This window comes from Dermacentor variabilis, unplaced genomic scaffold, assembly GCF_050947875.1.
Source record: "Dermacentor variabilis isolate Ectoservices unplaced genomic scaffold, ASM5094787v1 scaffold_14, whole genome shotgun sequence".
Classification (NCBI taxonomy): domain Eukaryota; kingdom Metazoa; phylum Arthropoda; class Arachnida; order Ixodida; family Ixodidae; genus Dermacentor; species Dermacentor variabilis.
Genome location: NW_027460302.1, coordinates 7,535,914 through 7,560,816, shown reverse-complemented (window position 1 = coordinate 7,560,816; position 24,903 = coordinate 7,535,914). Strand labels below are relative to the sequence as shown.

Here is a 24,903-nt window from a genome sequence, read left to right as displayed (position 1 = left end):
TTAGCCTAATTTGCCTTATTAGCCTTTAGCCGTCAGTGGGTTTCTCACGAGCCCAGCAAACAGTTCCTCCTTCACTCCGCGCAAGAGATAGCGCAACTTCTTTTCTTCGGCCATCTCAGGGTCTGCTGTGCGGAAAAGGCAGGCAATATCTTCTGCAAACATGGCAACGCTCTCGTTTGGTTTTTGAATACAGGATTCGAGTAGGCGCTGCACGTTGTCTCTTCTGTCACTACTAGTGAACGTGTCTAGCAGCTGGGTGCGGAAGGCATCCCACGTGGTCAAATTCCTCTCCCGGTTCACAAACCACGTCCGCGCACTGTCTTGAAGCGCAAAATAGGCATTAGACAGCTTTTGCTAGGGAGCCCCAGTCATTATAACTGGCGACACGCTCAAATTGGTCAAGCCAATCTTGAAGTAAAACACGTTGTGGGGCTAGTTGGTGCATAGCTTTCAATAGATTAAGCGCCAAAAGTGACAGCACATAAGAAGAAATACAGACAGGACAAGGCACTTCCTGTCTGTATTTCTTCTTGTGTGCTGTCACTTTTGGCGCTTAATCTATTGAAACCAATCTTGAACATCGTCGAAAGCGTCGCCATGGAAACTTTCTGGTATCTTAGGATTCTGCAGCGTCACCTTCGATTGAGTTGCAGTAGCCATGGCGGAAGTAGGTTGACGCGTTTCAGCAGGGTCCTGCAAAGGGTTGAACTCGGGCGTCAGGCCTAGCAGGCGGTGACTGTACCGGTGAACAGGAGTTTCGACGAACGAAGGTGATTTCGCTTTCGAGGTATGGCTCCACGAAGGGGTGCCGAGCATGAAGCAATCCTACCCCGCACCTCCACCAGTGTCGCAGCCTAGTAGGAGACGGGAAAGCCGGCGTAGAGGACGTGTAAAAGCACTTTTATGAGAGCAGTCAACGCGACGTCGTTGTCGTCTCTGTTTTTCCACTCGCGCGCTACTTCAGCGTCGTTCTCATCGCCTGGCACATACCTACGGCGACCATATACTATGTGGCAATATTATCATATATATGGGTGCAGCGGTGGCGTAGAGGTAGAACACCCGCCTTGCGTGCAAGGTCCGTGGTTCGAATCCCGGTGCCGCGCAATTTTCCACTGGATTAAATAAAAAATCCGCGTGTTGACAAAATTGCTTAAACAGGCCTGGAGTGTGGCCTGATCCCGGTGACCAGAACCAGTAACGCCCTCCCTCACCAGAGCAGGATGGTCACCCTGGTGCAGTACTTGGCCACAACCTCCTATTTGAACACAACAATCAAACCCCGGCCCTCAGTCCCCAGCACCTGCGAAGCAACTGACCAAGGCGGCGGTCAGACCTGCAACGCAGCAGAGGGTGCTAAGAATCCCTGGCTTTGGACAGGCCGCCATTGGAATATGAACCTGGCAACGTTTAACGCTACAATATTATCTAGTGAGGCGAGTCTAGCAGTGCTATTGGAGGAATTAGAGAGCAGTAAATGGGGTATAATAGAGCTCAGTGAAGTTAGGAGGACAAAAGAAGCATATACAGTGCTAAAAAGCGGGCATGTCCTGTGCTACCGGGGCTTAGCGGAGAGACGAGAACTAGCAGTCGAATTCCTGACTAATAAGAATATAGCTGGTAACATACAGGAATTCTATAGCATTAACGAGAGGGTGGCAGGTCTTGTGAAACTTAATAAGAGATACAAAATGAAGGTTGTACAGGTCTACGCCCCTACATCCAGTCATGATGACCAGGAAGTCGAAAGCTTCTATGATGACGTGGAATCAGCGACGGGTAGAGTGAAAACTAAATATACTATACTAATGGCCGACTTTAATGCCAAGGTAGGCAAGAAGCAGGCTGGAGACAAGGCAGAGGGGGAATATGGCATAGGCACTAGGAATAGCAGGGGAGAGTTATTAGTTGAGTTCGCAGAACAAAATAATATGCAGATAATGAATACCTTTTTCCGCAAGCGGGATGGCGGAGAGTAGACGTGGAGGAGCCCGCACGGCGAGGCTAGATATGAAATAGACTTCATACTCTGCGCTAACCCTGGCATCATACAAGATGTGGACGCGCTCAGCAAGGTGCGCTGCAGTGACCATAGGATGGTAGGAACTTGAATTAGCCTAGACCTGAGGAGGGAATGGAACAAACTGGTACATAAGAAGCCGATCAATGAGTTAGTGGTAAGAGGGAAAATAGAGGAATTCCATATCAAGCTACAGAACAGGTATTCGGCTTTAACTCAGGAAGAGGACCTTAACTTTCGAAGTTAATCAACAAGCTCATACGTATGACAGCTGACATAAGGAAGTATAATATGGATAGAATTGAACGTGCTCTCAGGAACGGAGGAAGCCTAAAAGCACTGAAGAAGAAATTAGGAATTGGCAAGAATGAGATGTATGCATTAAGAGACAAAGCCGGCAATATCATTACTAATATGGATGAGATAGTTCAAGTGGCTGAGGAGTTCTATAGAGATTTATACAGTACCTGTGGCACCCACGCCGATAATGGAAGAGAGAATAGTCTAGAGGAATTCAAAATCCCACAGGTAATGCCGGAAGAAGTAAAGAAAGCCTTGGGAGCTATGCAAAGGGGGAAGGCAGCTGGTGAGTATCAGGCAACAGCAGATTTGTTGAAGGATGGTGGGCAGATTGTTCTAGAGAAACTGGCCACCCTGTATACGCAATGCCTCATGACCTCGAGCGTACTGGAATCTTGGAAGAACGCTAACATAATCCTAATCCATAAAAAAGGGGACGCCAAATACTTGAAAAATTATAGACCGATCAGCTTACTGTCAGTTGCCGACAAACTATTTACTAAGGTAATCGCAAATAGAATCAGGAACACCTTGGACTTCTGTCAAGCAAAGGACCAGGCAGGATTCCGTAAAGGCTACTCAACAATAGACCATATTCGCACTATCAATCAGGTGATAGAGAAATGTGCGGAATATAACCAACCCTTATATATAGCTTTCATTGATTACGAGAAAGCGTTTGATTCTGTCGAAACCTCAGCAGTCATGGAGGCATTACGGAATCAGAGTGTAGACGAGCCATATATAAAAATACTGAAAGATATCTATAGTGGCTCTACAGCCACCATAGTCTTCCATAAAGAAAGCAACAAAATCCCAATAAAGAAAGGCATCAGGCAGGGAGATATGATCACTCCAATGCTATTCACAGCGTGTTTACAGGAGGTATTCGGAGACCTGGATTGGGAAGAACTGGGGATAAAAGTTAATGGAGAATACCTTAGTAACTTGCGATTCGCTGATGATATTGCCTTGCTTAGCAACTCAGGGGACCAATTGCAATGCATGCTCACTGACCTGGAGAGGCAAAGCAGTAGAGTGGGTCTAAAAATTAATCTGCAGAAAACTAAAGTAATGTTTAACCCTTTGAAGGTTTTTGCCGTACATGTATGGCAGCGGTTTTCTGTCCCGCAAGGTCTTTGCCGTACGGGTACGGTTCCCACCCTTCGTTTGAAATTTCGCGCAATAATGACGATGCGTGCTCACAGGGAGGTGCTGCCACCTCTTGGCACTTACAAGATGCGTTTGAAATTGGTGCTACCTTCTTGGGGAGATAAACAGAGCTGATTGCTAGCTTCAGCACGTCGCTCAGACTGCGGCAACGCCCCTTTGGCGGTTTCGGTTTCGCCACGTGTTCGCAACAGAGGCGCGCGAAACGTCATTTTTTTCTTTGTCGGCACGCTCTCGCAGGGGGCGGCGGAAGTTGATTTATATCTTGATTGGCACTGCTCTTAGCTTGTTTATCACCGCTGCTCACGAGGTATTCTCGCTCTCCGCGGCTACGCGCTTACGCGAGAGGGTACCTCAGACCTCTGCCCAAGGCAGCCGCACGCAGAGATATCATGTGTGCGCCAACACAACTCCTCGCTCCAAGAGTACAGACACGCATTTTAGGTGTGCAGACTGCAATAAGGCGCTATGCTTAGACCCGTATTTCAAGGAGTACCACGCTCGGAAATACTATTGAAGATTTTGCAGTTCTGAGTGTTGCAGACACCAAAATACTGTTCCTAATTCTTTTTTACTATTTATTCCTGACTTTATACATTTTGTACACTCAAGATCCGCAATAAAGTAATTTGACCACCTGGGAAAGCTTTTTTCAAAATAATTTGACCCTCAAAGGGTTAACAGTCTCGGAAGAAAACGGTAATTTACAATAGGTAGCGAGGCACTGGAAGTGGTAAGGGAATACATCTACTTAGGGCACGTAGTGACGGCGGATCTGGATCATGAGACAGAAATAATCAGAAGAATAAGAATGGGCTGGGGTGCGTTTGGCAGGCATTCTCAGATCATGAACAGCAGGTTGCCATTATCCCTCAAGAGAAAAGTGTATAACAGCTGTGTCTTACTAGTACTCAACTATGGGGCAGAAACCTGGAGGCTTACGAAAAGGGTTCTACTTAAATTGAGGATGATGCAACGAGCTATGGAAAGAAGAATGATGGGTGTAACGTTAAGGGATAAGAAAAGAGCAGATTGGGTGAGGGAACAAACGCGAGTTAATGGCATCTTAGTTGAAATCAAGAAAAAGAAATGGGCATGGGCAGGACATGTAATGAGGAGGGAAGATAACCGATGGTCATTAAGGGTTACGGACTGGATTCCAAGGGAAGGGAAGCGTAGCAGGGGGCAACAGAAAGGTGGACGGATGAAATTAAGAAGTTTGCAGGGACGACATGGCCACAATCAGTACATGACCGGGGTTGTTGGAGAAGTATGGGAGAGACCTTTGCCCTGCAGTGGGCATAACCAGGCTGATGATGATTATGTGTTTTTCCGGTTAGTATGTGTTTTATTTTTTGTGCATTTTTTCCCAAAACGTACGAATGAGGTTCTACTGTATTAGGTGCAGAGCAAGAGATAAAGAAAGGGCTAGCATTGAGCTTCAAGAGATAGCTGTGAGAGTCCAGTAGGTGTAATACAGTAAAAGCTCGTTAATTCACAAATCATTAATTAGAAATTTCAGATAATTTGATGTAGCCACCGCGGTCTGTCTAACAATGTATTGAAAGCAATATGTAATGCATCCTGATAATTCACAGTGAAGTCCGCACGGCCACCGGTAATTCAAACTCGGTGCCATAGTGGATGGGGAGAGTGCTAGTGCACGGGCGCACATTGGCAACACCGGTGTCGCTGCATGGGCCACGCCACTTTGCTCTTTCCATCTGCGGCCCTTTGTTTAGGCCTGACTGGGGAGAGACGCTTTTGCGTCGTGCCAGGCAGGACGAACGCCTATGTTGTAGGTCGGTTCTGTCCTACTTTAAGGGCTTCAGGATAAAACGTGGATGCAGCACTGCGTGTTTTTTTCTTTTTCTTTCTTTTTTCATGTTACATCTTGGAGGCTACGCTCTTTCTCTATGAGATGTTCTGTCGAGAAGCGGCACCGGATAATACCTAAAACATGGTGGCCGTGATGTTTATCTCCACTCGCAGTACCAAAAAGTATAGCCTTTGGGATTCATGGCTGTTACTCAAAGGAAAGCATTGCTGGGATATGTGTTTGGACAGCGCCTATATCTATATATATAGTGGAACTCGGCAGCGTGCAGCTACAAGAGTACAACGAATACCAATGTCACAGCAGGTTGTGGTGCATTTCACAAGTGCATTTTAGAGCGTAGTTTTTTGCGGCGCCAAGGCGCATTTATAATCTGACATTTTTGGTGCACGTCACTTGCAGCCAGTCTCGCTAGGCTGCTTGTGCTGCGCAAGCTGAAATGCCGTCGCCTCTAGACTCTAGGCACGGACGCCGTCGGCTGCTTTCTTCAGAGCATGCGCAGAACAATCCTCAACTCGTGCAACGCTTTGAACACTTTGAACGGCTGTCTACGACTGTCGGCAAAGCGGCACAGGCACCTGTTATTCTGATAACAATTATATTGACACTCCAGGCACATTGCTGCCGTCGGCGTCACCGAGAGATTCCGCATAAAATCTAAGGCCGATAAAATCATCGCTGTGCGCCGTATGCTGTGTGTGTGAGTGAAAGCTTGTGAAGGTGAGCTGGCGAACGTGGCTCAAACTCGCGTGCGCAAGCGAGGAACGTGGGGCAAAAGCGCGCCCTCTCCGGTCAAGCACAACGCACGGGGCTGAGGCGAGGGAAGGAGGGGACGTTTTTCTCAGATGGCTGCTCCTAACAGCATGTCCGCGCGGACGCCGTATCTTGAAAGCGATCTGCGCTGCGGCCAAAGTGCACACCCACGCGAACCTCATCTTCAAAGCAATCTGTGATGTTTGCAGAAAGAGCGTAGTGTCAGTAGCTTTGTATGCACTGTGCTCCCTACGTTTCGTTCGTGTTGAAGAGAGACATGTACGAAGGTAAATTCTCTTGCTGGTGGTACCGCAATTCCTCACTCCAACGTTTTTCAGCGAGTTTCTGCGGTCATCAAGCAAGATGTGTTGATATTTACCTGTGTGCGCTTGCCACCGTGGTTGTTAATCTAGTTAGCAAGCAAATGTTTCTAAGTTTATACAGCTGATAAAACTATTAGCCTTATGTCGTATAGCTATCTACTAATTTTCTATCACAATCGATGCTTCGCCTTTTGGGCGAAAGTGTGATATTTTTTTCTCCGGGCCGTGCATTGTGGGTTGGTGCAGTCGGTGCGAAGAACATGCAGATGGAGGTAGAGCCATCTCAATGTTGCGCACGTCGGACCACAATGGCCGCATCCGGTTACGTTGGCTGCGCCAGTGCTTCGAACTACAGACGCTGTTCGTGCCAACGTGACATAGCGTGTGTGCACGCGCACTCGCACTACGTCGGACTATATTATATACGTGCCTTAACCGAGCAATTTTTTTTCTTACTTTTATTAGTTCGAATGTTGTATAACTCAAATTTTTGTAGCATCCCCATGGAATTCGAATTAGTGAGCTTTTACTGTAGCTTCTTGCTTGTGCAGGCGATATGAGCGCCATGCATATTATGCGGAAAGTGAGTGGTTTTGCATATTTACGTAAACCTCCCTGCAACCATGCAACAAAAACCATCTTCACACCAACTAGCTCTCAAGTCTTTGCAGTCGTGTGCCAGATATGACCTGACATAAAAAGGTACTGACTCTAACAGATTGTTCAAAGGTGCAGAGTCTGCATACAGTCTCCACCTCCTCACACATTTTTTGTGGCGCAAAGCACCGAGAGGATGGCGACGTTTTCTCCACGTGTTTTACGAGAGAAACTTCAACGAGTATAGTGAATCTGAAGATGATTATTGTGCCAAGGAGGAATACACACCACCTTCAGACAATCAGCAAATGTCTTTGGATAAGAGTACTGAAGCAGAAAGTGACAATGGTGACCCTAGAAAAGAAAAACGGTTCTTGAGGCAATCACCCACGTGATGTCGGCTGAAGGCTGTACAGTGTGCAGGAGCTTCCTCTGTGTGGCGAGATGTAGTCGCCGACTGATACAACCACAGTGTGGGTAAAGGCTCATGACTGCCAAAGGTTGATAGTGCAATACCATTGCATACCTGCCAACCTTTATCATTTTATTGTAAAATGCCCCATTTTTTTTGGAGCTTGCTTGCGATTGCTGTATTCAAGCCAATAATTTTTTTTTTCAATTCTATCTAGTCTAGGGCAAAGCTGATTTGAAATTAATACAAATACAGTAGCTGAGTGATCTCATAACCTGAATTTTTAAATTTCTAGACCTGTTGGTTACACGGACCTAGCAGTGCAGCAGCAACAAAAGCTCATAGGAATAATGTCTCTCAGCAAATTAAATTTTAGCTGCCATTATATCGACGCTTTGTGAAAAAACTTCATAAACACTCCTTTGTGTCAGTGACACAGATAATTTACGCCGGGACAATACAAGAGTACTTGTTTACAGCGCCCCTACAAAATGAAGCCCACAAATCTTTGTTAAACGAACAACATCTGGAGCAGTGAAATAATTTCTAGTGTTTTTCAACACTTTTTAGTATTTTCTGGCTGATAGTGCAGTATCTTTAAAATATGGAGTTTAGTTGCTCTGCTATTGGCAGTGCGACGCAAAATGACCGAAATAGTATGTGATGATGTGTGGGATTTATTAGTGCAAGGTCCAGGTATGGCAAAAGGGTGCCAAGAAGGTAATCAAGAGTTTTCATTGGAGCAATGACTTTTGATGGGTACAGTAAAACCTCATTAAACCGTACTCACTTAAACAGCAGTTTCGTTTTAAAAGTAGTGATGTCAAATCCCTGACTCGGCGGCCATTGAACGTAATGCGTTTTGTATCAGCATAAACTGTACCAGCTTACTGCGTATATATCGGTTAACACGTAGTGTTTCCATATTTCTGTAGAAAAATCATGGCGGTGCGTCATCCCATAGAGTTGCTATACTGACTATGTGGCATCCCCATCGGGTGGCCCGGCAGAACAACAAGCCTCAGAGATCAGAACGGCCTCCAAGTGCTGTTCTCTATGCACCCTGTGCGTTTGCGCGTAAAGCCACATCAACATCATCATCATTCTGGCGTCATGCCAGAGAGTGTTGTAGCATCGTGCAAGCTACAACTCACGTCATGCCGAAGCAAAAAACGCCAGTTGCTGAGCATAGAAGAAAAATTGGACATCGTTCATGCTATTGAATGTGGCACGAAGAAGTCGGCGCTGGCACACGACGTGACACTAAGCTCAGCGTTACTGCTGCTGCGACCACGAAAAGAGGTCTGTTACGTGGTTCGAGTGTTCGCCATCGTTGCCTCTGTTGCTGCCAAAATGTCGCCTAATGACAGCGATGAGGACGACACGGAAAGCGACAGCATGGGCGATTCAGGCCCGACAGTGGCAGAAGCTGCACATTACATCAGCCTCACGAATGCAATCGTCGCGACAATAACAGCACCCCGCGACTTCTGTAGCGCTACCGCACCCGGGCACAGATAATATGCAACGCCAACGAGGAATCTGCCATGCGAGTGTTTGCCGAGAAGGGTATGGCTGAAAAGCTGGATCGCAGCTTCAGTAAGTTTGCGGCTGCTGTCGTCGCTGCTAGTCCGCCGCAGCATCAAACGAAAATAACACTTTTGTCGTGCAAAGTGAATAAATACTGCACGCTTCTGTCCTTTCATCGCACTCTCTCTGAGTTACATTTTTGACAGGCAAGTGGGCGATGTCATGCTATTTCAGCTAAGCAGTACCACCGTTAATTACGTACTTTTTCCGAGCTCCGGCCAACTACGGTTTAACGAGGTTTCACTGTATATGTAACATGACTGTATAGAGGCCTAAAAACGGTCGCTGTAAAGTGAATAAAGGATATATTTATTAAAATTATGACAATGGTTAGTGAGGTGTGCTACGAAAAGCAATATGATACGGAGGGATGGCCCAAAACGTGTCAGTGCCAGTAAGACTACCACCTCACCGAGACCCTATAATGCAAGGGCTGGGAGGTTCGTGCTCCAGAAAATGCAACCGTCACAGCAGCAGACTAACGAGAAGATGTATTACTGATTTCTTGGCACCCAACGAAAGCCATGCTCACCGGAAGTAACTGCTGCAGGAAGCCAGCACAAGCCGGTGCGCGGGCAGCCGGACATCCTCCACAACCAGGGTGACATCGCTGTACTCAGGCTGCAGGCAGAGGCGGCCAATGTGCTCGGCGAGCCAGCCCACATGATTGAGTTCACCGTAGGTAGCCGGCTCGGTGGTCTCCTCGGCAGGACTGCAAGGGCGGCCCAGGGGTGCAGGCAGACCCCCGATGTCCGGGCAATGGCTGTCCCCCATCTCACCACAGCATCTGAGAGGAATAGCCACACTTTGCCTTGAATCTGCTCTCATGAAGTTGTGCCCTCACGTGATGCAGGCTAGCTTTGATAAGCAATTGGTGAGGCTACACACAGCCGGCTACCCGAGCTCGGTCATTGGGGCAGTGTCAAAAACATTTCTCCAGAAGGTGAAGGGAAAAAGGCGTACGCCTAGGCCCGACCAAAAACGAGGTAAACCCGCAGTGGTCCGCAGGCTTTCCCACAACTTGAAGAAAGTCGCTACTGGGTTTGGTGTGCCAGATGTTTTCTCGGCGCCACGTAAGTTGGCTGGACTGTGTCCGCGCATAAGCAGCGTTGACAAAAAGTCAGGATGCCAGAAAAAGCACACTAGACAGTACGTGAAATGTGCGACGGGCGTTATATACGAGATACCGCTGAAATGTGGGAAATCCTACGCTGGACAAATGGGGAGATGTGTTAAGGACTGGGCCCGGGAACATGAATTGTCTGTAATCAACAAAGGTATTGCACATTTACCTGTGCATTGCACGGTTTGCCTGGAAGGCAGATGCCAGCCACTACTGCGTGAGATAAAGATACTTGGCAGGAGTGGTGTTACATTAGCAAGAGAACTTTTGTAGGCATATCACATAAAAAAGAGAGGCACGAGTTCTATTAGTGACACATCTGTTTTTCTGTTTGAAAACGAGTTGCAACTGTTAAAAACGTCCCTGTAATCGCACTAGGCAGCACTGATGTATGCATGCGCATTTGTTCATTCTCCCTGCCCTGCTGTAAGAATAAAATCAGTTTCTGTCGTTTCGTACTCTCCCTCCTAAGTCTTTATTTTTCCTTTTTTTGGCGCAACAATGTATTCATTAGATCCTAACCAACTCGCCCAGCAACAAGTTCGGCTCTTCTCTGTGGTATTTGCTTCCTTGTGTCCTTGTTTTCTTTGCGCTGTTTAACCTCAGTTCTTCACAATTACAGTTCAGAGCCTCAATTGCTTGAGAGCTTCACAAATAGTTAACAACAGCATCTTTTATATGAGCCATTCAAAATGTGCGATAAGCGCAGCATGGCTTTGGACATGATAATGCAGGTTGAAAATGGAGGTGGCGGTCATGTGGTATCATAAACCACTACACAGTGTACCCAATGAGGTGGCTAAAGGCCACACAATGACTGTGTCGCCAAAAGCTGCTACAGTGGCTTTTCCATTTTTGCAGGGTGAGACACTCCTGTTTTCTGGGCATTAGCTGAACAGACTTGGCTATCGGCAGCACGGCCGTGGAGAATGTGTTATGGGGTCTGGTACCAGGTCATTGAGAAATCTGCAATGTACAATCAACCCCTTTTTAGGGCTTTTATAGATTATAAAAAAGCTGTTCAATTCAGCAGACACCAGTAGTAATGGAGACACTGCGCAGTCAAAAGTACAGGAAGCATACATGAATATTTTGGCAAACATCTACAAACATTCCCCAGCTACTCTAAGTCTTTACAGGAAAATGTGGAGGAAACTCCACTTGCAACTGATGGCTGAAAACATCAGCTAACAAAGTGTAAGAGTAGGGCTAAATACCAATATGGAGAAGACAAAGGTAATGTTCAGTAGCCTGGTGAGACGACAAGTATTTGTGAGGGGCAGTCAGCTCCTAGAATCTGTGAAAGGGTATGCTTAATGAAGTCAGGGCGGCACAACATATGGCCTGCAAGCCGAGCAGCTCATGGCCAAATGCATTACAAGATGTGGTGGGGATCACAATAAGTGCGATGATACTAAACATAGAGCACCTTTCCACTAACAAAACATGCAACATTTCCCACTAAAGTGCAGCCCATACGGCTCCTAAATAAGTTGGCTTTGGCACTTGCTGGTTTTAAGTTGTGGAGTGATGACCAACGCCAATTAGTCACAGGGGTCCCTAATCGTAGGAACGAAATTTACAGAATAAAAATGGGTTGGAGTACATACAGCAGGTACCAGTACCAAATCATGACCAGCAGCTTATCACTATACTTGAAAATGGTTCAGTTATTGCATTCTACTGGTACTACATCACCATCAGTTTATTTTATGTCCACTGTAGGACAAAGAATGTTGGGCGTAATGTTAAGAGACAGGAAGAGAGCAGTGTGGATCAGAGAGCAAACAGGGACAGCCGATATTCTAATTGACATTAAGAGAAAGAAATGGAGCTGAGCAGGTCATATAATGCGTAGGTTAGGTAACCAGTACTAACATATGGGGCAAAAAAGTGGAGGTTAACAAAGAAGCTTCAAAAGTTTAGGGTCATGCAATGAGCGATGAAGCCAACAATGTTAAGCATAACATTAAGAGGCTGGAAGACAGCGGTGCAGATCAGAGAGCGAACGGCGACAGCCAATATTCTAGTTGGCATTAAGAGGAAAAACTGGAGTGTGGCAAGGCCATGAAATTTTCAGAACAGATAACTAATGGTCTGTTAGAGTTAGAGGGAAAGGAAACACAGTCAGGGAAGGCAGAAAATTAGGTGGTGTGATGAAATTAACAAATCCACACGTGTAAGACGGGGTCAAATAGTGCAATTGGAAATCGCTTGGATGGGCCCTTTGTCCTGTGGTGGACATAAAAGTAGGCTGATCATGACAACCATGAGACCACTACATCAGGTTTCAGTGATGAGAGTAGTCTTTTGTCTAAAGTTGCACGTTTTGGGTTGGTCACATGAAAAAGTAACGTAATTAATTATTCGTAGCACCTTTGCCGAATTGAGCCTCCACAGAATAATTACAGGGTCGACAGCTATCCAACTAAGAAATAAAACTGAAGCAAAGTGTTTCTGTCAGTGCTCTTTAGGGACACTAAAGAGAAACATTGAATCACTTTAGGATGATAAGCATCCTTGACGAACTCCACTTAAAATTTGGAGCCGGAACACTAAGGCCAGTATGTCAGTGTGACATTACGTATGAAAAAGAATGTTTCTGCATTTATGTTTATTCCGGTCAAGTAAATGTTCATGAAGCTTTCAACATTCAGTGTTTGGATCTTTTAGAATATAATGTAGTAGTCTATAATAAGTGGGGTAAAAAATTTAACTAAGCCCGAGCAGATGCCATCGAAATCCATGACAAAAGAATTCTAAGGCAGCGTCACATCTGTTTTCCATTTTCTCATCCTTTCTGGCCTATCAAGCATCTTCTGGTGGTACGAGTGACTTTTTTGGTATTGTGGAAGGATAATTTCTAACACAGCTTGAAACATTTTTCTCTTTAGTGTACCTATAAAGTTCCGCTGCTTAAAGTGATTTCTGATAATCACATATGCTGGCAGCATGCGCTCCTGTCATGCAAGAGCCTCATTCTGTACTTCAGAGATTACTGAACAGGGCATGCAGGCGCTTAGCATTTATTGTGCTCATTAGGTGGGAACAAGTCTTGCTTACCAGGCAGAAAGCCTGAAGAAGCTTGCATGGTCCCATCAAGGCCTTGAGGACCCCTAAACCAATCTGAGCTCGAAAATTTGTTATATAATGGCCGCTGTGTACCAGACTACAACAAGCATACAGCTGCAAAACCTTTTAAAAAAGATGCTGTAATAGCGAAGCTACAGGGGCTTGATACAAGACTACACGGGGTTCAAAGTTTCACACTCACTTTCACCACACCTTCACCCACAGGCGCTCTCTAATGCTCACCACATACTCTCACCAAGCTTTCTGCCCTACAAAGCCATGGATCATACCAGAAGAAAGGCTCCTCTTCATTGTCTGCCCTTTAGTTAGTCTCCACTGCCTGAACGAAAGCTTCATAAACAAATTAGTTGTAAACGATGGACATTGAATTGTGAACAATAATTTTGCATTTATGGGACACTAATTAATATGAGCGCTTTATGCACTTCTCGGTTGCTGCATTAGTGGTGCCCAACAAGCGCTACAGTTTTAGTGGTTTTTTATTTGTTGTTTTGTTTCTACACAATATATGCGTGATGTGCAGCTAATTTACAATGTCTTCCACCACGAGGCTAGATTATCTAGATAGACACAAAGTTACTGAAGAAGGCTAAAAATGCGGATCGCATCATTAAACGTTTCGTTGCCAGTGAGCGCCGCTGTCTGTCACGTCTTTACGTTCTGTCCATCGGGCTACTTTCCCTGCTTCAAGATAGAATTATTAGCTGCACCTGCCCCGGGCTTTAGAGCGAAGGGAGTTCAAGAGGCGCGTCGATACACGACCCGATGACAGGCTCGGTCCCGCGCCTTCGAATGTGTTGACTGTTTCAGATGACGTGAGCTATTCAGCAGTAGTTCGAATTCCGAGACGCGCGCTCAGAACCTGTCGGTCGTTTTTTTTTTTTTTTTTTTTCGCAGATCCATCTTTTACCTAGCAGTGTAGAAGGAAGTGCTGGTTAAAAATGAAAGCGCGTCAAGGCCGGCTGCCTTTCCCGGACGAAGCCCTGCCATACCCATACAGGCGGCCAGACTTGACAGGGCATCAAAACATGGCTAGCGCCGCACCGCCTCCGTGGAAGCTGTATATGGCGACGCCGTTGAACATACCGCACGGCAATGCACTTACCATACGAATGGCCAACTGTGCTGGGCCGAACAAAGTTCAATACAGGCACCAACACTCCTCGCACGGTACTTCGTATGCACACGACCAAACTACACAATCTGCAAAAGCCACCAGCAAAGAGCTGCGAAAACTGGCGAAAACAAACATGCGAGCTCTTCACTGGATTGGCTCCGCCGCGACAGCTACCGACTCGTACGGATTCCTAATCGAGCGCCCAGCGACCGCTTCCGGTAAACTCGAATCTTGAAGGCGATGACAAAACTTACTTTTGACTGCTTTTGACATGCTTTTTACGCTAGCACGTAGCCTGGCAAAACCTTTGAGATTGAATATTGTTACTGTTGCAATTCAATCAAATAAATTCAATCTGGGAAATTTTTTCTAGTGTTTCAAACTAGCAGTAGACTACAAATTTTCTTGGTTACGAAATTTGTAAATGTTGGCCTTTTTGGACCATTGGGCCCTTGTTGGCTTGCTCACGTGCCCTGTCTGCACTATCACAGATCCGAAGCCGCCGGTCGTAGAAACAATATGGCGGAAAATGGCCCATCAGCAGCAGCCGCGCTTTCTTCAATGTCCGAGATTGGGACGCGTAAGCTGGGACCGCGCGTTTCTCCGAGGCAGATGGAGATGTTGCTGGAATTCCTGAACGAACACCCGTACTTGGCAAGTGGTTCCAAGGAGAAGACAAAAGAAGTGGAGCCATGGGAGCGCGAACGGCTCTGGGAAGAAGCGGCAGCTAAGCTGAACGCCAAGGGTCCAGCCGTCAAAACACGTTACGCGTGGCGCAAGTTTTGGTCCGGCCGATCGGCACAGATCAAGAGGACGGTAGCGCGGATCGCCAAAATGAGGTGAGGTGGTGCGCCGCAGGGACGTCGCGTCCTTTGAATAGTGGGGCGGATAATATGCAGTTTTGAAATTGCCTCCACAGGGGCTCGCCTCTTAATTGTAGAAACTGACAAACCTGGCCCGTTCGTCTCTCCTGGGCTTTTTGTGCTGCCTAGAGTGTGCGTGCTGCTTCTTTTTGCTCTGCTGTGCCGTTGTCTCCGCGCCGGGTGAGTCCCGTTATCGGTCTTCGCAGTAGTAGTGTTGCTTGTCGCTCGTTGGTCGCCACATGTTGACGTCATGCAGTCGAATGACGTTAGTTGTCAAACGACCAATAGGAACATCACGATGTGGGCATCCCATGGCATCCGAGCTGCCGGTATGCTGCTGGGAAGACTGGAATCGCGATGCGCGGCACACACGTAGCGGGTTCTTCGCCTGATACTTGCGTGGCTGGCTCAGCCGTGAAAAAAAGGCGGTTTTTGGCCGGCGGTCCACTGCGTGACAGTGACAGACGTGCGCGGCTGGAAAAATGTCGCAGCAACAATGACTGTTGGGAACTTAAGCAGTTCGAGTCTTCTGGAGCTGTTGCACATGATCTGTTGCATAGGCGTCGGCTACGGAGGGGGGGGGGGGGTAGGTTCCGTGGACCGAGCCCACTCCGGAGTTTTCCCCGGGGCGAGGTCTGAGCCCCCCCCCCCACACACAGACACACACACCTAAAGTGTTATTACCAGATCAGCTTTGCCACCCAAATCATTTGAGGTCTCTCTTGACTTTCCGCGACCTTTTCACTTGAAATTTTACTGGGGCTAATAGGTTACTGCATCATTGTTGGCGTGGACTTGCACGGCTTTTAATTTATACTTTCGCTTTAATTCTGTAAAACCTGACAATAGGAGGACACACACATTAGAAACACTAGCCGTGGCTGCTTCATACCTATTTTCTCACTTCAACATTGTTTTAAATTTCCACTGTGCATATACACAATATATTTAAATATACACACAGACAGGCACATACCCAGGATTTTTTTTCGGGAGGGGGTCTAACCCAAGGTAACTTTTCTGTGCAAGGGGGGGGGGGTACCTTTACTAGTACAAATGTGAATAAGGCCCACCATTCGCCATAAACACACGTAAATCCGCCAAAGAGAAATGAAATATGGTGTATCTCACAGGTAGTATGCCTGTGAGATACACCTCTTCTTAATTTGGCAAATGATGAGGAAACACATCGAATGAACTCACGCAGGAAGAACCCTGCCAATAACAAGTAAACAAACAAAAGTGCAAAAGAAAGAGACCTATCATCATCATCAGCCTATTTTATGTCCACTGAAGGACGAAGGCCTCTGCGCTATAGTAGATTTCTGTAGTAGCATACAACGTAAAAAAACAGCAGTTGGCAACCAAGGCTCACAGACCACGTGGGTTTGTGTTGCTCTGCGAGCCGATCACAGAAGCAAACAAAGTTGCCGTCATGCGGCCTTTTCAAAATGGCGTCATACTTGATACCTCTGGAGCTTCTGCTGTTCTTGAAGAGTCTCTTTATCGACGGAAGCAATGAGGTGTGCAACAGACATGGACAAAGCATATGGAGCCTGAGCATTTCGCTCTTCAAAAATCTACCCGCCGTGGTTCCTTAGTGGGTATGGTGTTAGGCTCCTAAGCACAAGGTTGCAGGATTGAATCTCTGCCTCGGCGGTCGCATTTTGATGGGGACGAAATGCGAAAACACCCGCCTGCTTAGATTCAGGTACACGTTAAAGAACCCCAAGTTGTCCAAATTCCCAGAGTCCCCCACTACAGCAAGCCTCATTATCAGATTGTGGTTCTGGCACATAATAATCCATAATTAATTAAATCTTCAAAAGTCTGTGGTACAGTTCATTTCACTGCTGAGCCCGTTTTACTCATGAAATTTCACTGCCAGCTGACGTAAACTTGACAATAAATAGTTCCAGCGAAGCAAGCATCTTATTTCACTTCAATAAAGAATTTCGCCATTCCACTATAATAGGCGAGGGAAATGTATAAAATTACGCGATAATAATTTTGTTCATGTGTTTACCACCTTATTTGGGTAACACGAAAAGTTCGAAGTACGAATTATTTGCAGCCTCACGGAGGAACAAAGGCTGGTGGTTATGAGGACATGCGCAGGGCTTCACTGCAGGCTTAATTTGTATCCGACTATATAGGCGTTTTTTTTTTATTAGCTCTGGAAGAATTATAGAAAAAATATAGATTTGCGGATCGATCACAGTTCTTTTGGATCCCTAGATTACTGCTCTACCAAGTGAAGCGACTCGTATTGTTATTTGGGAAGTTGCGTGACAATGCGTGGGCGCCAGTTTCGTACAACCGCGTAGAGCACAGGACGCTGCACAGGACTTGCGGCAGCGTTTTCTCTACTTCCTTTTTAAATAAAGAGATGTTCATCCATAAATATTTTCATAAACAATGGTTAAACTGTTAATTTTAGCTTTTCCTTCCTGTTCGGCTGTTGCCTTAGCTTAATTTCTCAACTCGTTGCGACTCTTGTTTCCAGTTGTCAATTTTGCACAAAAGGTGCTGTACAATTAGGGAAAACCCAGACAAGGTAATGGGTGACAGTCCTGTTGCTTATAGGCTTAAGGGTTATTGCAGAGTTTGATGATGGAGGTCTTTTGCATTATTTGAATTTGCACTTTATTTAACCCAGTTCGCGGGTATATGGTTCCGACGATCTGCCACTCGAGGGAATAAAGAAGCAAAAGGAAAAGTTAAACTCAATTGGTGTTTTCTCCAGCTGCAACTCGTTCCTCAAGCATGCGGACCAGCTGACTACAAACCGAATCCCTTTCCTGGTACTTGGATCAGTCTAAATAAAGAAGGTTGAACTAACGAAGCTACAGCCATGCGCGTGACCGTAGAATAGATGGTGGCAACTGAACGCATCTCGAGTTAATTGCGCGGGCACCGAATCGATTAGAAAACTGGCCTTCTCAACCCAGGAGATGCCGATAAAGATAATCATCCAAAAGGAGTGAAAAAGGCAGCAAAATGATGACCACCGAATAGCTGTCAAATCTCAACACTGATTTGGCGGCGTTTTAGGAATGTGTGTGACGATTGGGGACAGGGGGGGGGAAGTGGGGGGGTATGCTGCTTAATTTGGGGGGGACCTGGGTACATGCCTGCACAGGACAAAGCTTATATTTTTTAAAGAGATGGAGGTAGCCAATTAAAAATTGTTTCGAGAAGAATAGATAGCCTATGCCTAGAGAATGAATATGTTGCTGTATGGTCACCACGCTTCAAATTTCTTTGCTTGCTTTTTTGACCATGAAACAAATCCTATAGACTTCAGTGACCCTTTAACAGAGTCTCATCAGTGGTGTGTGAAATGCACCTGAATGTTGTGTGTCTCAGTATCGCTTCTCTTTCCTGTAAGCAATGCTAACAACCCTGGGAAAAAAAAACAATAATTTGCAACATTTATTAGAGATGGAAGCATCGTCACTCATATGCAAAAGTCGTAAATATATACAGGGTGTCCCAATTAACTATCATGCACCAAGATTTTTTAAAGAAGAGCAATGTGTTACTTGAAGAAAACCTAGTGCATATTGTTTACAGTACAGTGGAGTAACTGCCAATAATTTTTTCATTACTGAGATTTAACTAGGTAATTGTAATGAATTATCTAACTCGAGACATACTATCCTTATTATCAAGCAAAGTGTCAATGAGGCATTTGAAGGCACAGCCAAGGACCATCTAACTGCGGTATTTTCAGCGACATACTAATTGTGCACTAATTTTTTCCCGACTGATAAATAAACCCCGCAAAATATAGAGAATACCACATGACTGCGCTCCCACCCAGATCGTAAAGCAGTGCCCTCGGACAGGCTCCCTCTGCATTGTCCAAAACGAAATAAACAAAGACGTGATCGAGCTAGTGCCTTATCTGCTGTGCCTCGGCCAAAGTAACACGTCGCGTTTGGTGTTAGTTGGAAACAAGGTGTGATAGCTGTTGTCTTAGCGTAGATAAAGTGCACGGATGGTTTTTTTTGTTTTTTCCACGACACCTAGCACCACAAAAGTAAATTGACCACGTCAGTGCAAAGGTTCAAAGGTGTGTTTTGTTTCGTCCCAGTCACCATGTCTTTCTCAAATGAGCAGAAGGTAAACGTGATCCTTGCCTTGAGATCTCTAAATGGCAACAAGAGGAAGGCTGCAAATGTATATATCAGTCCTTGACTTGAAATGCATTGACTATCGTCAGAAATTATGAAAACCGAAGACAAACCGGCAGCTTCAAGAAACAGTGGCAGAGGATGCCATCTTTGAGTCCTAGCCTACGCACGGATGTTCTGGCATTTATGGCCTCAATACCTCATGCTAGCGTGCGGGATGTGGCTGCCCAGTGACCAATTTCCAAGTCATCAGTTTGGAGGATTCTAAATGATGGCCTTTCACCCACACAACCTTAACCAGCACCAATGCTTGGAAGATAGGGACCTGTAAGATCGTCTAGATTTCTCTGATTGGTTCCTCACAAAAAGCCGATGAGTCACCAGACTTTTTGAGCAACATCATGCGCACAGATGAAGCCAACTTTTGCAGAAATGGCCAGGTAAATTAAACATAATGCACACTGTTAGAGTGACTCCAATCCACGCTGGTTAAAGCGCACTCAGCACCGGTACCAGTGGTCGTTCAATGTGTGGTGCACAAATTACGCCGGTGCTATAATCGCTCCTATCTTCTTCGATCGCACATTCACTGGATAGGGTTATCTGGACAAAATACTTGGAGTGGTGGATGAGTTTCTCTGCGGAGTCCCGCTGTCACATCTTCCACTTCTGCGGTATCAGCCAGATGGGGCGCGAGCACACAGCGGCAGCCGAGCACGAAACTGTCTGGATGCAGCTTTTCATGCACAATAGATGGGAAGGCACAGGCCTGTAAATTGGCTGGCTAGGTCACCTGACCTCTCTCCACTTGATTTCTTTCTTTGGGGTTATGTGAAAGATTGTGCGTACATGATCGAGACAGACATCAGATAAGTTGAAGGTAAGGATAACAGATGTCGGCGTCAGTCATCAAGAAAGCCACTGAAGATGTGATAAAGAAGACGCGGTACTGCGTATCTGCAAAAGAAGACCTATTCGAACATGTCCTCTAGGCAGCAGCTGCTGTTCAACGAAGCTTATGAATTCATAGATAAATAAGGGCACGCTGAAACCTGATGTTTTTTTTTGTTTCTGTGTTTTTTTTTGCAGACATCATGATTGCCAATTCGCCTCGTTTAGAAGTGGTATATTTACTTTCTTCAACGCACCACTTTTGCCTTTTCTCTACATGGTGGTCGCTTCTCGGTCTGTTTATTTCTCTTTTATTTTCTGGCACAAACCTGTTTTTGCAGCACATGTACACTTTCATGAAAAATAAAACGGTCACTTCAATTTGGCTTTTGTCCGAAGCAAGTTTCTGGTGAAAAATATAGCTTCGCACACACTCTTTCGATTCAGTGCGAGCAAAACCGGTATTTTGAAACATTCAGTCAGCTTATTTGAGGGCGCTGCTTTATCATGCGTATGGGAGCGCACTCACGTAGTATTTTTTATACTTCGTGAAGTTTCTTTGCCATTCGGAAAAAATTGTATGCAATTAGTACGTCGCTGAAAACACCGCAGTTAGATGCCATTTTGGGTGCCTACAAATGCCTCATCGACACTTTGAAAATTATGACAGTACTTCTCGAGCTAGATAAATAATTGCAATTACCGAATTAAATCTCAGTAACAAAAGAATTACTGGCAGCTACTCCACTGTACTGGAAACAATATGCACTAGGTTTCCTTCGAGTAACGCAACTGCTCTTTTTTTTTTAAGTCTTGGTGCATGATAGTTGGGGAGCACTGTATAATTCACTCAGTAATGGAAATGAGGCCAAGTTGGATTCACTCGAAACCAGAATGAACAGCAGCATTTATACTCGGACTCACAGAAAAAGAAAAAAAAAGAGAGAGAGAGGCTGCAGTTTTGCCGGAAAGGCGAAGCAATATTAGTGATAGTCATGCATGCAACAATTACATGAAGGAAGGTTACACCACCGAGATAACTCGGCTGTGAAATTGAACTGGCTCTTACTAATTGAACTGGTCTTGTATATACTCATATAACGCCATAACTTATATATATATATATTATAAAGGAGATTTATTGGCGTTCATAGCGACTGCCGGTTCTAGAATGCACCGAGCAGTACCCGAGGTCGAGCCTCTGCTCCACGCTTGATGCTGCCGATGCTGCTGACTCTGTGCGCACATTCGTTATCTTCCTTACAATGGCCCCGCGGAAATAAAGGAACCATCCTGGCGACTTAGTTTTCTGGAAGGACGGTAGAATGGTGATGCGGCTTGAGACGCTGAACGTGAACGACTTCGCGGTTACGACATCGCATGTCAGACGGCGGCGTTAGCGGCTCAAGCAGGTAATTAACGGGTGATGTTCTCTCGAGAGCGCGGTATGGCCCGTCTTACTTCGGAAGGAGTTTGAAGCGAGCCCAGGTGTGCGGTATGGCACTAACAACCAGACGAGAGCGCCCGGGAGAAAAGTGGGAGTCGAGTTCTGGGCATCGTGAACGGCTTTTTGACGGTTCTGGTCGTCCGAGGTGAATTGGCGTGCCAGCTGGCGACATTCCTCGGCGTGTCTGGCGGCTTCCGAGATCGGCAGGTATTCGGATGGGTCCGGCCAGTAAGGCAGAATGATGTCGATTGTGTGTGAAGGATGACGGCCGTAAAGAAGGTAAAAGGGTGAGAATCCAGTAGTGGCCTGAGTCGCAGTGTTGTAGGCGTAGGTGACAAAAGAAAGAACTAGGTCCCAGTTAGAGTGATCAGGTGAGACATACATGGCGAGCATGTCACCAAGAGTTCGATTAAAGCGTTCCGTGGTACCGTTGGTCTGTAGGTGATAATCAGTGCATTTACGATGAACAATAGCGCATTCAGCTAGCAGTTGTTCGATGACTTCAGATAAGGCCTCTGTCGCTTAAAAGTTCACGTGGACCTCCATGATGAAGAAGAAAATGGTGAAGTATAATATTGGCGACCTCCTGCACTGTAGCATTTGGTAGAGCAGCAGTCGCCGCATAACGGGTTAAGTGGTCTACCGCAACGATTATCCACCTGTTGCCGGTAGGAGTCAATGGAAGTGGCCTGTAGAGATCTATGCCCATGCGATCGAAGGGTCGGGATGGGCATTGTAAAGGCTGGAGTTCATCCGCGGAGTTGTGCGGTGGCGCTTTGCAGCGTTGGCACTCATGACAAGAGCGAACGAACTTTCGAACGAAATTGTACATTCCCCGCCAGTAATAGCGGTGTCGAAGTCCTTCGTAAGTCTTGACTCCTGCGTGGCCACACTGAGGGTCGACGTGGAACGAGGAGCAGAGCTCTGATCGCAAGATTCTCGTAATGACAAATAACCAGGTGTGCCCCTCTGGGACATAGTTGCGTCGATATAGCAGCTGGTCTCGAATCGCAAAATGAGGAACTTGGCGCCGAAGGGTATGTGACGCCGGAACTTTCGACGTATCCGAGAGAAGGTCGAGCAGAGATGCAGTCCAGGGATCATTACGCTGTGCAGCAGCGATAGTGTCAACGTCCAGAGAGGATAATGTGCCCTCGCAGGAGGAGTCGTGACTGGCCTTCGGGGGAAGCGGCAATCGGGATAGCGCGTCAGCGTCGGAGTCCTTTCGCCCGGAACGGTAAACCACGCGGATGTCATATTCTTGGATTTGCAATGCCCAGCGGGCAAGGCAGCCCAATGGATCTTTGAGCGTCGACAGCCAACATAGTGCGTGGTGGTCGGTCACTACGTCAAACGATCGGCCTGTAAATATGGGCGAAAATTGCCAAGCGCCCACACAATGGCCAAACACTCCTTTTCTGTAACGCTGTAATTGGTCTCCACCTTGGTTAATGTGCGACTCGCGTATGCGACGACGTATTCTCTGTGGCCAGGCGTCAACACAGCGCCAAGGCCTACACCGCTTGCATTGGTATAAATTTCAGTTGATGCTTGAGGGTCAAAATGGAGACCATAATGAGAGATCTCTAGCGCCACCAAAGAGCTGCGTGAGAGGCGATATAATTGACGCGAACTTTCAAACTAATCGCCGGAAGTAAGAGTAGAGGCCGATAAAACTGCGTAGCTCTTTCATAGTGGTAGGTTTTGGGAACACAGTAACCGCACGTAGCTTCTCGGGATCCGTGCAAATGCCCTCCTTTGACACGACATGGCCTAAAATTGTGAGCTGACGAACAGCAAATCGGCACTTCTTCAGGTTAAGTTGCAACCCGGCGTAGGTGAAGCAAGTGAGTACGTGCTGGAGGCGAAGCAGGTGCATTGCGAAATCAGGGGTGAACACCACAATGTCGTCAAGGTAGCAAAGACAGATTTTCTATTTGAGGCCACGCAGAACATTATCCATCATTCTTTCGAACGTAGCAGGTGCGTTGCAACGTCCGAAAGGCATGACGGTGAATTCATACAAGCCTTCTGGTGTAACAAAGGCAGTTTTCGGCAATCGGCCTCTGCCATCGAAACCTGCCAGTAGCCTGACTGCAAATCCAGCGAAGAGAAAAACTCTGCTCCCTGCAAACAGTCCAGAGCATCATCGATTCATGGTAATGGGTAGACGTCCTTCAGCATAATCTTGTTCAACCGTCGAAAATCAACACAGAAGCAGATGGAACCGTCTTTTTTTTGGGACGAGGACCACGGGAGAGGCCCATGGGCTTTGGGAAGGTTGAATGACGCTTCGACGGAGCGTGTCATCGACCTGGTCTGCAATGACGCGACATTCCATAGCAGACACACAATATGGTCTTTGCCGCAGCGGTGAGTGAGAGCCAGTGTCGATGTAAAGCTCAACCGTCGATGCACGGCCAAGAGATGTTTGAGCTATGTCGAAAGAATGGCGGAAGTGCTGAAGGATTGCGAGAAGTTGAGATCGCTGCGAATGCGTCAGATCTTCGGCGATGAATGGGCTGAACACACCAGTTCATGTTGAGTCAGGTATGGAGAGGGCACTCAGTTCATGGACGGCAGTAGAAGGCACTTCGTCGAGGACGGAGACAATTCGTGTTGAATCGACCGACTCAACGTAACCAAGGCATTCGCGGCGGAGCAGTGATAGCGGCGATGAAGGATGATTGTAAATGGGCATCGTGCTGACACCGGCGGCAAGGTCAAGAGCTGCAAAGGGCAAAGGAAGCGCTTTTCGGGTAACTAAGTGATGAGAGGGCGTGAAGAAGACTGTCCCGTCGGATAAGGTACTACAGAAGACTGGTACGAATGCTGAAGAGCACGGGGGAATACAGGTGTCTTCTTTCACGACAATTTTAGCGGCAGGATGAGCATCGACGGAGGCCAGGTCACCAAGGTGGAAAAGTTCAATGTCAGCCCGAGCACAATTGATGATGGCATTGTGGCGTGAGAGAAAATCCCATCCTAGAATAACGGCGTGGGAGCACGATGAAAGAACTATGAATTCAATCGTGTACAAAACGTCCTGTATGGTCACGCGGGCAGTACAAGCAGCGGTAGGGCGAATAGGTTGAGCAGACGTCATCACTTTACGAAGCGAACGGCAAAACCTGGCATCCATAACTGAAATAGCGGCACCGGTATCGATGAGGGCGACTGTAGAGACATCTTCGATAAACACATCAGTGACATTGGCAGGTAAAGGAG

At 46.5% G+C, this 24,903-nt stretch overlaps 2 protein-coding genes across 5 annotated transcripts in view; one reads left to right on the top strand and one right to left on the bottom strand.

Moving 5' to 3' along the window:
- Positions 1–14,516, bottom strand: part of BTBD9 (BTB (POZ) domain containing 9) — a 192,492-nt gene extending 177,976 nt beyond the window's left edge. For all 3 annotated transcript variants that reach the window (XM_075677978.1, XM_075677979.1, XM_075677980.1), the window contains exons 1-2: positions 14,324–14,516; positions 9,535–9,789 (exon numbers count right to left, since the gene is read on the bottom strand). In XM_075677978.1, the coding sequence (XP_075534093.1) occupies positions 9,535–9,776 (242 nt within the window). In that variant the 5' untranslated portion in view covers positions 9,777–9,789; positions 14,324–14,516. The remainder of the gene's footprint in view (positions 1–9,534; positions 9,790–14,323) is intronic.
- Positions 14,517–14,832: 316 nt separating this feature from the next.
- LOC142567830 (uncharacterized) overlaps positions 14,833–24,903 on the top strand; it is a 91,225-nt gene continuing 81,154 nt past the window's right edge. For both annotated transcript variants that reach the window (XM_075677982.1, XM_075677981.1), the window contains exon 1: positions 14,833–15,174. In XM_075677982.1, the coding sequence (XP_075534097.1) occupies positions 14,855–15,174 (320 nt within the window). In that variant the 5' untranslated portion in view covers positions 14,833–14,854. The remainder of the gene's footprint in view (positions 15,175–24,903) is intronic.